General features: G+C 63.8%; 1 protein-coding gene across 4 annotated transcripts in view; it reads left to right on the forward strand.

Annotated features, from left to right (window-relative positions):
* The window catches only part of MYO18B (myosin XVIIIB), a 258,865-nt gene that overhangs the window by 16,075 nt on the left and 228,785 nt on the right, over positions 1 to 14,005 (forward strand). For all 4 annotated transcript variants that reach the window (XM_089322921.1, XM_089322923.1, XM_089322922.1 and 1 more), the window contains exons 4-11: positions 1,228 to 2,457; positions 2,870 to 2,936; positions 3,631 to 3,743; positions 5,302 to 5,478; positions 8,431 to 8,635; positions 8,927 to 9,069; positions 9,240 to 9,340; positions 12,052 to 12,115. In XM_089322921.1, the coding sequence (XP_089179047.1) occupies positions 1,228 to 2,457; positions 2,870 to 2,936; positions 3,631 to 3,743; positions 5,302 to 5,478; positions 8,431 to 8,635; positions 8,927 to 9,069; positions 9,240 to 9,340; positions 12,052 to 12,115 (2,100 nt within the window). The remainder of the gene's footprint in view (positions 1 to 1,227; positions 2,458 to 2,869; positions 2,937 to 3,630; positions 3,744 to 5,301; positions 5,479 to 8,430; positions 8,636 to 8,926; positions 9,070 to 9,239; positions 9,341 to 12,051; positions 12,116 to 14,005) is intronic.

A 14,005-nucleotide genomic window follows, 5' to 3' on the forward strand; every position in this document is an offset into this window, starting at 1 on the left:
GCATTCTGGCTCTGGCTCTGGGGCCACGAAAGACTGTGCGTACGCGGAAGCCTGGTGGCAGGGACGGGACCAGTGAGATGGGGCTCAGGGTGGGGATCAGCAGGGACCCCCAGCCCAGAACGGGGGTGAGGGCTTCTCACCGAGAATCTGAATGCCTGATGGTGGCATTGAGGGGTGTTCCTGTCGACTGTGGTGGCCGCCAAAAGCTTTGGCTCAGGTTTAAGATCACTGGCTGTAAACCGAAGGGACCCCAGTTCTGAGGCTGGGGCGATGGCCCCGGGAGACCCTGGGGAAAGAGGAAACTTGGCAGAGTGGACTCATCGTGGTCCCAGGGCTGCTGTGCATGCGGGAGGAGAGTGGGGGCCCCAGTTTCCAGGTAGTGGCGTCTGCAGTCTATGCTGGTGCTGTCCTGGGCGAGATGGACCAGCCTAGGGCCGCTGGTGGCACTGGCGGATGCGTGGGAGTGCCCACAGCTCTCCATCCCCTGGGGCGGAGGCAGAGCTGAGCCTGAGAGGTTGTGAGGCCACGGCCAGGCTGGTGTGGGGAAGGAGGGCTGGAAAAGCATTGGGGAGAGGGACAGTGTGTTCTGTATCCCCCCGTGTCCAGGCCAGGTGGGACACGGAGGAGCCTGGGGCCAGAACCTAGGATCCTCGCTGCCCTGGGCACTGGGCTGTGGGACCAGGGCAGCGGCAGGAGTAGCGGCTCGGGCTTTTCTGAGCTCTGGGATACTGAAAGTCCTTTCCCAATGGATGATGGAAGCTGAGAGGGGACAGGCGCTGTGACCCAGTGTCACCCAGCTGGAAGGCACTGGGGTCCAGCCAGGAGCAGGTCCTCTGATGACACCCTAGAGGTCTTTCCTGGTCCCTTCCTGGCCCCGCAGGGGGAAGGGAGGCAGAAACAATGGCAACAACAGCACCACTGACGACTTCCCGGGTGCTTGGCCGGACTCTGTAGGATTGCGAGCGCTCACACCCACCTGTTCCAATCAATAAAGCTGTCCTCACATTGCAGCAAGGAGGCAGGCTCAGAGAGGGGAAGTGACTTACCCGAGGCCACACAGCCAGGGGCCGCAGGGTCAGGCACAGAACTTGCTGTGGTTGGCCCCGGAATCCACCTTCCTTCTGGCCTTGAACTCCAGGTCAGGGCTCTCTGCCTGGCCTGGCACTTAGGGATGGATGAACGGATGGGTGGGCAAGCAGCTGAGCCTGGTTCTTTCTCCTCTCCTAGACCCCAGAAGCCCCCATCACCCAGCCCAGAAGCAAGTCCGGCAGTGACGGACAGCCTGGAGGCCCACCGCTCTCCCAGGACAGCCCAGCGAGGTCTCCCCAGAGTGCAGATGTCCCAGCCCAGGGCAGCCAGGGGGCCGGCAGCCCTGACCCCGTCCTCATGACCAGCATCAACGGCGAGAAGCCCCAGGAGCCGGGCCCCAGCAGGACCCCTGCAAAAAAGCCCTTTAAGAGGGGCGTGAGGAGGGGCGATGTGCTGCTCATGGTGGCCAAGCTGGACCCGGAAGCCGCCAAGCCACAGGACGCCCCGCCCCCGGCCACAGACCCCGGAGGCGGGAGAAAGGCGGGGAGCCCAGGGACTCCTTGTGGCCCCCAGGCTGACACCAAGGACTTGGCCCCGAAGGCTGAGAAGACCTGGACTGGGGTTCTTGGGGAGCCAGGCCAAGGCACAAAAGGCGAGAAGGGTCAAGGACCCATGGGGAAGGGGGCTGGGGGCCCCCAGACCAAAGGCCCCAAAGTGGGTGAGCTCCAGGGCAAAGAGGGCCAGGGGACCAAGCCCCAAGCCCAAGGTGACAGGGCACGACCAGGAACCACAGAGAAGGAGGGAGGGGACCCCCCGAGCAAGACGGCCAAGGGGACCCTCTCCAAGGATGCTGGGGGCCAGGAGAAAGTCGCGGGGCCTCCCGTCCAGGCGAGAAAGTGGGGAGGGGCCCTGGGCAGAAGGGGCCAGTGGGACGGTGTGCAGAGTAGGAAGGACAAAGCAGGTGACCGCCCAGGGAAGGTAGAGAAGGCGGCCGGGCCGCAGACAAAAGCAGAGAAGACGGGGGAAGCACAGAGGGCGACGGGGAAAGGCGAGGAGGAGGCTTCACGTGTGGCCCGGCAGGCGGGCGGGCCCCCGCAGGAGCTAGGAAAGGGGGCGCGGCCCCCCAGCACGTCTGGGGAGGCGGGGATGGCAGAGAAGCACTGTGAAGCTGCCAAGGATGGGGTCACCAGGGGGGAGTGGCCAGGGGCAGCCGGGAAAAAGGGCCGGCCCCAGAGCCCAGGGCAGGCGACAGAGGAGCCCCGTGCCAGAGCGGAGGACGGGGCCAAGGCCCTGCAGGTGGAGCCGGAAGCAGCCAGGCAGCCTGGCCTGGAGACCAGTGTCCCAAGGCCCCCAACGCTGAAGGAGACGCAGGAGGGGCCAGCCCTGCAGGAGGCAGGTGGAGGCGGCTGGAGCGGAGACTTGGACCAGGTGATGTGGCTGCAGGCCTGGCAGTGGAGGATGGGAGGGGTGGGGAGCTCTGGGGGTGGGCAGGGAACTGGAGAGGGGGCAGTCAGAGTCGCGAGGTGCCCAGAGCAGCTCTGTTGGTGGCCCCCTGCACCTGTCCCAGGGTGGGATTCTCCACAGAATGAGGAGAGGGTCCCCAGGTGAGCGAGCGGTCCCCTCCCAGGCACCACAGCACACGAGGAGGTTTACTAGAAATGCAGATTCCCCGGCCTCGCCATGGAGGTTCCCATTTGGAAGCCCCCCCGGCTGGGGCCTGGGAATCTGCATTCACACAAGCACATGTCCTTTTAAGAGAGGCTCACGGGGCGGTCAGCGCATGTGGCAGGGGCAGGGCTGGTGTCCACGCTGTCCTCACTGATGTCATCACTGCTCTCAGGCCCCCGGGGACAGGTGGTACGAGGCGGAGAAAGTCTGGCTGGTTCGGAAAGACGGATTCACACTGGGTAATTGGGGGCTGGGCTGGGCTCCCGGTGGGGGTCTCCGTGTGCCCCCTGCTGCCGCTGGGCGCCTTCACCAAGCATTGGCTACTCATGACATGGGGTGGGGGTGGTGCAGAGGGCCGCTGGGACCAGTGTGGGGAGAGCTGATGGTCGTTCCGCCCTGGGCAGCTGGTCCACCAGGTGCTGGACGCACGTGCGAATAAAGCACACATCACTCGGTTCCTGGAGGGAGCTCCACGGAACTCCATGTAGTGCAGCCGGGCAGACTTCCCCTCGGGAGCCCAGGCTCGTCGATCAGCCGTGGCTGACCACTGAATCCCAATAACACTTCCGGGCATGTCGGTGGATTGGTGATGTCTGTCACAGGCATAGGAAGTGAAATCAGCAGCTCCCACATCCCTGCCTGCCTTCCCTGGTGTCCCAGGTCTGGGTTGAGATGGGTCCATGTTCCCACCGCCCCTCTGGGTCCTGCTCCAGGGCTGGCACCATCAGTCACTTTGGGGGTCATGAGTCAGAACCCCGCGTGTGAGCAGACACCAAGGGGAGAGGGCTAGCTGCTCCCTGGCCTGCCCCGAGCCCCCTCGGCGGCTCCCTTGCCTGGCTGAGAACTTCTCTGCTCTGCTCCCCTCCCTTTCTCTTCCCCTCCTCCTGCCCCCACTTCTTTCTCTGGCCTGTCCCCTCACCCCCCACCGCCCAGCCACGGTGCTAAAGCCAGATGAGGGAACAGCTGACCTGCCGGCCGGGAGAGTGAGACTTTGCATTGATGCTGACGGCAGCACCATGGAGGTGGACGAGGAGCAGGTGCATCGGGTGAGTCCCCTGCCCACATGCTCGGTGCCCCGGAGGGGGCTGTAGAAGAGACTTCCACTGAGCTCATGGCTGTGTGGGGGGGATACCCTCAGGGGTCACGCACCCGTGCTGCAGCCCCTCCCTCGTGAGAACACATCAAGAGGCGTGTTTGTCCCATCTTGGCACTGCGGCTATTGTGACAGGGTCAGGAAAGCAACCTCTATTTTGGGCACAAACCTTGCTTTTTGCTTTGCGTTTTCAGCAAGCATTTTTGTAATGCATTATAAATCCTGCCTGCCCCTCCCCCGTCCCCACCCACAGACAACTCATTGAGAGAGTGTCTCTTTTTTTTTTTCTGATCACCTGTCTCACCTACCGTCCTCTCGGCTCCTTTCTTGCCCACCTTGGGGAAGCCCAGGGCCCTGCGCAAGGAAGTCTGACCCCTAGCACAGCTCAAGCTGGTCCCAAACCCCAGGAAATTCCGTGGAGCTGGAAAGGCTAGGAAACCTCTTGGCACAGGTGCCCCGAGGAGCAGCTGCGAGCATGCCTTGCCTCCCCAAGGGTCTGGGTGCCTCGCCCAGGGTCAAGGCGGGCGGCTGTAGGATCCGTGAGAGGAAGGGGGCACCGGCTCTGGCTCCATCCTGGGGTGCGGGGACCCCAGAGTGTCTCAGTGCTGCCCGGGAGACACATCGAAGGGGAAGACAGCGGCCAGCGCTCACCCTCTGCGCAGTGCCCGGCTTCTGTGGGGTCTGCTGAGTCTGTCCTGGGAGCAGCTCCCCTCAAGTGCAGGCAGAGAGGACCCGAGTGAGGACAGGGGTGGCTTGCAGCTGCCCCCAGGGCATGGAGGGGCGACTCTGCTTTACTGTGGGTCCATCCGTCCCCTGCAGGGTCCTTGGGTGCCGGTGTGGCCTGTGGCTCCTGACTCTCAAGGAATGGGGCCCCTGTGTGTGTGTGTGTGTGTGTGTGAGATGGGGTGTGTGACATGATGGGATTTGTGTGTGTGATAGTGTGCATGTGTGTGTATGTGTGTTTGATGGTGTGTGTGTGTGATGGGGTGTGTGTGTGATGGGGTGTGTGTGTGTGATGGGCTGTGTGTGTGTGATAGTGTGTATGTGTGTGTGATGGGTGTGTGCTGTATGATGGTGATGTGTGATGGTGTGGGTGTGTGTATGATGGGGTGTGTGTGTGATGGGGTTTGTGTGTGTGTGATGGTGTGTGTGTGTGTGTGATGGGGTGTTATATGAAGCTGATGTGTGTGATGGTGTGTATGTGTATATGTGTGTGATTGTGTGTGTATGATGGTGGTGTCTGTTGGTGTGTATGTGTGTATGATGGTGTGTGTCTGTGATGGTGTGTGTGTGTGTGATGGGGTGTGTGACATGATGGGATTTGTGTGTGTGATAGTGTGCATGTGTGTTTGATGGTGTGTGTGTGATGGTGTGTGTGTGTGATGGTGTGGGTGTGTGTATGATGGTGTGTGTCTGTGATGGTGTGAGTGTGGTGTGCGTGTGTGTGTGTGAGACAGTGGTGTGGGGCAGCAGCCACGCAGGCGCATAGAGACCCTGCGTGTGGTTTGCAGGCCAACCCCCCCGAGCTGGACCAGGCGGAGGACCTGGCGTCTCTGGTGAGCGTGAGCGAGTCGAGTGTGCTGCACACGCTCCTGCAGCGCCACCACGCGCGGCTGCCGCACACCTGCTCGGGGCCCGACCTCATCGTGCTCCAGCCCCAGGGGCCCTCGCCGCCCTCCACAGGCAAGGTGAGGTGGGACCACGGGGGCGGAGGGGGGAGCCCCTGCACCTGAGGGGGTGGGGACCGGCGGTGACCCCTGGGAACCTGTACATCCTCCCCCACTCCCTGTTAGAACGACAAGGGCATCACCTCTAACAACAGAGAAAACACTAACTTCTCCAAACACATTCATAGATGACCTTGACTAATTCCCCCATGCACCTCAAAAAGCAGGCAGGGTGTGATGACAGGTGGCTGGGGCCACAGGGGCCGTGGTGACTGCTGGCCCATTTCACAGGTGAGAGGAGGCTAGGCCAGGGTCAGGGGACTCTGTTTTTGTGTTTTCTTCCTAGAAAGCACAGACAGGACCCCTTTTTTTCAAAAGGCAATCTCTGGGCGCCCCCTGGTGGAAAAGCTTGGAACTACATCCAGGTGTTGGGTGCTGGTGCCCTGAATTCACTACACAAATAACCAGGGATGGGAGGGTCCCCCATAGGCCAGGCTCCGGGGAAGGAAGCAGCAGGCAGAGCAGCCTGCCCTCATGGGGCATCCGAGGGAGAGGGGAGGCAGGCAACAGGGGCTGCCGTGGATACGTGGGCAGGAGAGGCGGGTCAGGGCCCGGGATGGGGTCACGACCTGGCACAGGTCCTGACTGTGTTCTGAGCGCTTGTCGGGGGAGGCCCAGGCCTCCGTGATGCCTGTGCCTCGGAGGACCGGGAAGTGCCTCTGGCCTCCGTTCTCTCACCTGTCGATCGGGGACGCTCAGAGCCCTGGGGGACACAGCCACTGCTCGTCCCCGAGTCACACTGAACCCCTGCAGCCGGAGGCTCCCCTGCTCCAAGACCACTCCGCTCACCCCTCCGGCTGTCCCTGAGCAGCTCCTGGGCAGGCCACAGAAGCCCGGGGTGGCTGGGCCGTGGCCCCCGTGCCCCGTCTCTCCTGCTGGAGCACAGGTTTAGCTTCTCCTGCAGCCCATGGCCTCGGAGCCGACCCTTCTGGCTCCTCAAAACCCCTGGAAGAGAGGTGTTGGCAGCAGGCCCTGGGGCTGTGAGCCAGGTCCACACCAGCCATCCTGGAGCAGGGCATAGGCTTTGGGCAAAGCTGCAGGCTTCAGAACGCTCCCTGAAGGTGGAACTTGGGAGCTGCAGTCGCCCTGAGCACCCTCCTGTGCCTGGGGTACCAGGAGCTGCCCTGGATTGCACCCCCATGCCTCCAGCCCCGTGCTAAGCCAACCGCCAATTCCCCAAATGGCCACCAGGTGGCAGCACAGACCTGCACCAAGGCTGGGACAGGGCTAGGGCAGGGCGAGAGCGGCGGGGAGTGTGCCTGAAGGCGTGGGAGTATTTGTGGGTGTGGCCACGTGGGGTACAGGTGGACATGTAAGTTCTTGAGAGCACACGTGTGTGTATACGTGTGCAAGGGCACACATGCAGAAGTACAAGAGCAAGCGTACTCACATACGCGGGTTGGTGCTCCCAGGGGCTTGGATCTGCAGGGCGCTTCCTTCTCGCCTTTGGGCAGTGGGTCTTGGGGGGCTGGTGGGCAGGGACAGCCTGCACCCCAGAACGCCAGTGCCGGCACAGCGCTCCTGGGGGCTGTGCTGGGAACTGTTCCACCTGGGCCTGCCCTGATGATGGGCGGTGGGCTCCAAGGTGGAGGTGGGGTCACCGCTGGTGCCGTGAGGCCTCGCAGCAGCAGGAAAGCAGCCCAGCTCCAGGCAGGGGTAGGTGCCCGTGGCTGCCACGTAGGGGTTTGCGTCTCTGGTTCTGCGGAAACCCTGGGTCGGGGACAGATGGGGCCCCTGCCAGCCACGCCCACCCCTTTCTCCTCCCCCTCCTCTCCTCCCCTGAGAGGCCGCACTGAGCAGTGGCCTCAAAGGCGATCCTCTGGCCCCCTCGTTCTTGACCCAGGGCAGCCCTGGGCGCAGTGAACGCCCCCTCCCTGGACCACGCCCCATACAGCTGCCTCCCAAGGCCCCTCTGCCCTCCGGCCCTCGCTCTGTGGGAAGAGGCGCCTGCCTCCAAGCCCCGCCTCTGGCAGCCACTGTGTAGTTTATCTTCCTTTCTTGATGAGACATAAGAGACAGAGATCTTCCACCTGCTGGTTCAGCCCGCAAATGGCCACAACGCCTGCCCCAGCTGATCCTCACCCCCGGGCCTGTGCCGCCTCTGCCTAGCGCCGCGGACGGAGCTACCCCGCGCGCGCCCCTAGCGGCCACCTGCGTCTCCCCGGGGCGTGGTGGGGCTGCAGTCTGCAGTGCGGCCCCCAGGGCCACTCTGGGCTGTTCACGTGCTCACGGTTGTCCCTGACCTTAGGCACGGCTGGAGGACCTTTATTGGGGGCGTTTCTAGTATTTGGTGACTTTGTGTGTATTTGAGATAACCAAGGACGTGGAGGGTTTAATTTATGTATTTTTCCCCCAGCATACATTTTTACCTCTCCCGAGTGCCCTGGGGCTGCAGGGGTATGGAACGGGCGCTCCCCTCACTGATAAGAAATGGCAGAGCCCCCTTGCAGGCTGATACCCAGCCTGCCTGCCAGGGCACCGGGAGACTTCCAGGGGCCCCAGAGCTTTGCCAGAGCTTGGACGCCACTGCTCTGAGGTTACAACCGACTTCAAGTGCATTCTAGAAGATGCTCAGTGGTGTCTCCTCTCCTGCTCCTGCTGTTCCCTGTGCCCGCGGCAGACATCACTAATCAATCTTACCCAGTTGCCTCATTTCTGGTGGAGGCAACTGCCCCGTGGTCTGAGCAGTGGGTGACGTGGATCCCACGGGCTCAGGCAGCTCTAGTCCTGGCTTCTCACCTGCTGCAGAGGTGGAGCCCCCGGGAGCCAGGGGCAGCATGGGACCCCCCCAGGCTGGGCTCCCGCCAGCAGAACGCAGATCTGTCTCTGATGAGATCGGGGCACTGGCTGGGAGGACACCTCCCTGGGGGAAGCGATGGGGTGCCAAGGTCCATGCCTGGTGTTTTCCTGCAGGTGCCTGTGCCCAGGGGCCGCTGGGATCGCTCGCCTGCCCACGTGGCCTCCCTGGCCCAGCGGGCATACTGGGCACTGCTGAGCCAACGGAGGGATCAGAGTGTCGTGGCCCTGGGCCGGAGCGGCGCCGGGAAGACCACCTGCTGTGAGCAGGTCCTGGAGCACCTGCTGGCGATGGCAGGCAGCGTGGACGGCAGGGTCTCAGGTACGGCGACCCTTGTCATGGTGCACGGGCTGGGGGGCAGGAAGCGGGGAGTGGGAGGGAAGAGCTGGGCCGCCCTCCTGTGCCTGCTCAGCGAGCATCCAGTGAGTTCCGGGAACGTGCAAACCGAGCCTGCTGTTAGCCAGGGCTGCCCTCCGGGGTCCATCACACCCCTTGTGTGATGGGACCCTGGCTGTGTCTGTCCTGGACCCCAGGGGTCAGTGGTGGGAGGCGTGGGTGGCAGCAGCAGAGCTGTGGGTGACGCCCCGCCCTGTGCCCCACGCCCCTCCCTAGTGGAGAAGATCCGCGCCACCTTCACCATCCTCCGGGCTTTCGGCTGCGCGTCCACCGGCCACGGCCACAGCTCCACCCGCTTCGCCATGGTGATGGCCTTGGACTTCAACGCCACCGGCCGCGTCACGGCCGCTCAGCTGCAGGTGAGGCCCCGAGCCGGGACCCTGGGCTGGGACCTGCGCCTTCGCCCTCAGTCTGGGTGCCCAGGGTGCGGCCTGGCCCCGGCAAGGCAGGCGGTGTGCGCAGCGTGGGGTCGCCGCTCCTAAGCCCTGGCGGTGAAACAGGTGACGGCCTGCATCCCCTCTCCCCGCAGACGGCACTGCTGGAGACGAGCCGGGTGGCACGGCGGCCCGCGGGGGAAGGGAGCTTCCACGTGTTCTCCCAGATGCTGGCTGGGCTGGACCTGGATCTCAGGTGAGCCCCGGGGGCGGGGACGGCGGGGGTTCTGGGCGAAACGGGGCACCTGCTCCCTAGGGGCTCGGCCTTGGAGTGGCCTCTGCCTCCTGCTCTCCCCCGGGGTCCGGAGGCCGGGCGTAGGCGTGGGGTGGGGGGCGGGGCTCAGGAGCGTGGCCTGGGAGCCTCGGCCACGCTGCGCCTCCGTTTCAGGCTCTGTCAAGGGCGCCTCACACGGTGGGGGGGTTTCACACTGGGCTCTTGGTCACCACTGGGGAGGGAGAGGCTGTGGGAAGGGATGGAGCCGCAAGGCCCACAGCCAGGTGGGGAGAGACCCCGCCCCTCAAGTCTTATGGGAGCCCTGGGTGCCCATGACGGTGTTACTGGATGAGGCCAGATGGTGGGGGGAGCAGCGAGCCCTATCGGAGGGCTTCCTGGAGGAGGTGGCTAGGGGAAGGGCGCCCCTGGGCAGGTGGCAGCGCCCCTGGACAAGTGGCAGCCTTTCTCAGTGCCTCTGTTTCCTCCTCTGTGAGGGCCGAAGGGCAGGCAACCCTGGGCTTTCCCCCTGCATGCGATGATAATTTCGGGGTGTGCCTCTATCCCCCCAGTGCTGGTGCTCATGCCTCCCTCTGGCCAGGGCCCCTGGCTAAGGCTGCAGCAGCCACTGCACCCTCGGAGTCGAGACTCCGGGCTCTGAGGGCAGGCAGACTCCGCCCCTCTTCCGTGGGTTCTGGAGAACTCGGTCCCGAGGGGGAGGTCGCACGGTGCTGGGGCCCCGGCCGCTGAGCCAGGCTGCGGGGCTCGGTGCCCTGGCATCTGCACCGGCTGGCTGCGTGCCCTCAGGCTGGTGACACGCCCTCGCCGAGCCTCCCCATGCCCCTCTGTGGGCTGCACGTGACCCCTCCTCCGGGAGGGCCGAAGGGATAGCACGCCCCGAATGGTGCCCGCACGGCGTGGGTGCACTGGTGTGCCCGCTGCTCGGATCTGCCCCATGCCCGTCTGGGGCCCCTGGCAGGGGTGTGCTGGGAAGGGCGCACTCTGCAGTCTCTGGGATTCTGGCTTTGTCTCACGTGGCCTCGATGTCTCCATCTGCAGAATGGGCACCTGGGTGAGACCCCAGGTCCCAGCAGAAGCACTGTGCGGTGGGGGCATCATAGGGTGACCCCCTGAGGGGCTCAGGGTGGCCTCTGGCAGCAGGTGGGGGTCCCACTTTCCAGTCCGGGGGTCTCCCCCGACACCAGGGGACCCGCACGTCTCTGGTTCTCACCCTGAGTCCTCACGGTGGGGCTGCCTCTGCTGTGCCCCTGGGTGGGGCGGGGCCCTGCCTGCTGAGCGGGAGCAGTGGCGCCACCATGGGGTGGGCATGGGAAGGACGGGGCTGGGCAGCCACGAGTCGGGCCTGGGGGAGTTGGGTGGAGGAGCCAGGGCCAGAGCTGCCTTGGCAAGCAGGAAGCCACCTTGCACAAATTTCCGGTGCTCTGACAGAGGGGAGAACACACAGCGTGAGGGTCCTGGCCACTCTGGGAGCTCCCTGGTGGTCTTCCAGGCTCTCTCTTCCCCGGCTCTGCTGCTACCAGGGTGGTCCCTCACTAGAGCTTCCCAAGGGCAACAACTGATTTCTAAAATGTCCTTTCTCCCAGATACTCAGGTGGCAAACTCCTATTCACCCTTCAAAACCCCACCCCAAATCTCTTTTATAGGAATGATGCTGGGTTCTCCTGTGACCATTTTTGGTCACGGCTGTTTCTGGTCTATACAGGTCTCTCCTCCCCACCAGGCTGCCTGTGAGACCCTTGAATCAGGGGCCGTGCCTTGCTCCCCTCTGCCTCCCCAGAACCTGGCATGGGCTTGGCAGCAGGCAGCCGCTTCATAATTTTCCAGTCGGCGGAGGAGCGGGTGAGGGAAAAGAGGCCATTGGCTCTGTGCCAGGTCTGCAGGGCAGGCTGTCAATCAGATGTCATTTAAAGGCGTGGGTGCCCATTCTACAGATGGGGCAAAGTGAGACTTGGAGAAAGGAAACAGGTCGTCGGCCAGGTGGCCGGGCCGGGAATGGACTTGAAGCCCAATGGATCAGGGTCCTTCGGGGGCTGGTGGCAGAGGGAGGGGGGGTCTGAGCTTTTGAGTGAACTGGGGGAGGGGACGCTGAGGGACCTGCATTGGAGACTCCCGGGAGCCAAGGTGAGCCCCCTGGGAGAGGAGGATTGGCAGCGCGGGGTGGGCTGAGTGGTGCACCCAGGGCAGGGAGCAGACGGGTTCCGCTCTCAGGGACCCTGTGTCTGGTACAGGGCGGGGGTGTGGGGTGCAGGCGGAGGCCCAGGGCGTGACTGACAGGGCAGCACAGGACCCCCTGCCGGTAGGGGGTGATAGGCTCAGCCCAACTCCAGGCTCCTGCTCCGTGCTTGCTGGTTGTGAATTCTTGGGCCAGGAGCTCCCCTCTGGGCCCCTCTGTTTTATCCCATCTGTGCCCGCTGGGTGGCGCTGTGGAGAGCAATCTCAGAACCCAGCACAGGCACCGTAGGCCCGGTGTCTGCCTTGGGAGCACCATCGGGCAAGGCCCACCTGCTGATCTGGGGTATCCTGGCTCCTAGGAGGGTCAGGAAGGGCTGGAGATAAGGGGTGTTGTAGGGGGCGGAGGGGGCACCGTGGGCGGCCCCACGGTGTACAGAGAATCTGCGCTGTGGGCCCCTCTCCCCACCCCCGTCTCTAACTTGTGGCCCCTTCTCTGCTCCCAGGACCGAGCTGCACCTGCACCAGTTGGCGGCCAGCAGCTCCTTCGGCCTGGGCGTGTGGGCCAAGGTAAGGAGAAGGGGGCGCTCCTTTGGGGGCCGGGCTGGGAGGGGGAGGGGAGAGGCCCCCGTCCCCCTTGTCTCCTTTGGCACCAGGGCCCTCGCGGGCAGGGGCTGGTCACGTCGGGGAGGTGGGGGCTGTCAGCCCGGGGCTGCTTGAGATGGTGTGCATAAGCCCAGGGCTTGGTGGATCCACCAGCAGGGTACCTGGGGGAACTGTCCGTACCCCGGGGCTGGAGCGTGGGTGGGTGGGGCTGGCCACAGCTCCTGAGGAGCGAGGGAGGACTTGAGAGATGGATGTGAGCTCACGACAGGAAGCAGGCGCCCCACACACTTGACAGTTCATTCCTGCGTTCAGTCTGGCAGTTGGCCTCCGAGCCCGTTTCTCCACCAGTCACCTCCGTCATCACCGCCTGTGCTGGGCCCGTGCTGCGTCCTGGGGCTGTGGTCCTTGCCCTGGACATTAAGATGTGGCAGTGAGTGTGGTCGTGTGGCGTAGGCTCTATCAGAGGTTGCCCGGGGCTGCTGTGGGCACCAGAGGAAGCCACAAGGGCTGCTTGGCTCCTGCCAGGAAGGGTGTTTAGCCAAGGGCACATTTGGCCTGGGTTTTGAAGGATGAGGAGGAGTTCAAGTGGGGGAGGGGTGGGTGATTTCCATTCCAAGACCTCTTTCAAGTGTACCTGTCTGGGGAGCAAGTCGAGGTGGAATCATTGGAGATCCTCACATGAAAAAAAAAAAAAAGGATGGATTTCAACTCATGCCTCACATCATATAAAAAAATGAACAGCAGCAAAAATGGATCAGAGACCTAAGACGCAAAGCTTTCAAGCCATGGAATTTCTAAGAGCAAATGGGAGAAAAAGCTCCATAACCTTGGGTAGGGCCAAGAGACCGCTGCAGCACCGGCACCGTTTGAAAAACGACGTCGGATGAGCGGAGCAGCCGCGGCCCGGGGGACGGGCTTGCAAATCGCACGTCTGATCAGGAGTCTGTAGCTGAATGGACGCGTGACTCTCCAAACTCATGAATAAAACAAGCGGGCAAAGCAGACGGTGGCGGAAGACGGAGCGCGCGCCTCATCAAAGGAGACAGCGGCCGGGAGGACCCAGGAAACGCGGGGACCCCACCGCGCCGGGCTGGGGCGCACGCCGCAGGACTTCTCGGGAACAGCGCCACGCGGCGGCCCCGGGCGCGGTGCCGTCTGCGGTTTCAGGCACCTGATACCCCGCCGTGGATGAGGGCGGGACCGCCAGATCGCACTGAGGATGCGCAGTTTGTGCTTAGTGGATGGTATTGGAGTTGCAACACACACACACACACACACACACACACATGCACACACGTGTACACACTTGCACATACATGCACACATGCGTACACACATGCACACGTACACACACACCCACACACACTGCTCCGTGCGGTCCACAGATCTCTGAGGCAGCAGGTCCGGGGAGTGGCTGGAGAATTTGCCTTTCGCTCACGCGCCCGCTGCTCTGTCCCGGCAGAGCGCGGGGTAGAGTCCGGGGCTGCTGGCTGTCCCCTCCCCGCGGTCCCCTTGCCCCAGGTGGCTCTGGCCGGGGTGGGGCAGGGGGTGGAGCTCCTTGCCAGGCCTTCTTCTCTCGGGCCCTTCCCCCACAGCCTGAGGGCACCCGGATGCCTGAGCTTCACCCTGGAGGCAGAGGAGGAGAAAGGGCCCCGTGCTGCGTGTCTCCGTGGCTCCGTGTCTCCGTGGCTCCGGGACATGCTTGCTTTCCCCGTGCTTCTGCAGAATGTCTGTCCCTCATGGGCCCCGGCAGGGTGTCCATCTCCCAGGAGAAAGCACGGAGCCCCGAAACCTGGTGGAGTTTGGCGGAGGCTGGGGCAGTGGCCCAGGGCAGGGCTGTTCGGCTGCTGTCCC

The sequence above is a fragment of the Oryctolagus cuniculus genome, chromosome 21 (assembly GCF_051225735.1).
Source record: "Oryctolagus cuniculus isolate XC-2025 breed Fujian yellow rabbit chromosome 21, ASM5122573v1, whole genome shotgun sequence".
In the NCBI taxonomy this organism is placed as follows: domain Eukaryota; kingdom Metazoa; phylum Chordata; class Mammalia; order Lagomorpha; family Leporidae; genus Oryctolagus; species Oryctolagus cuniculus.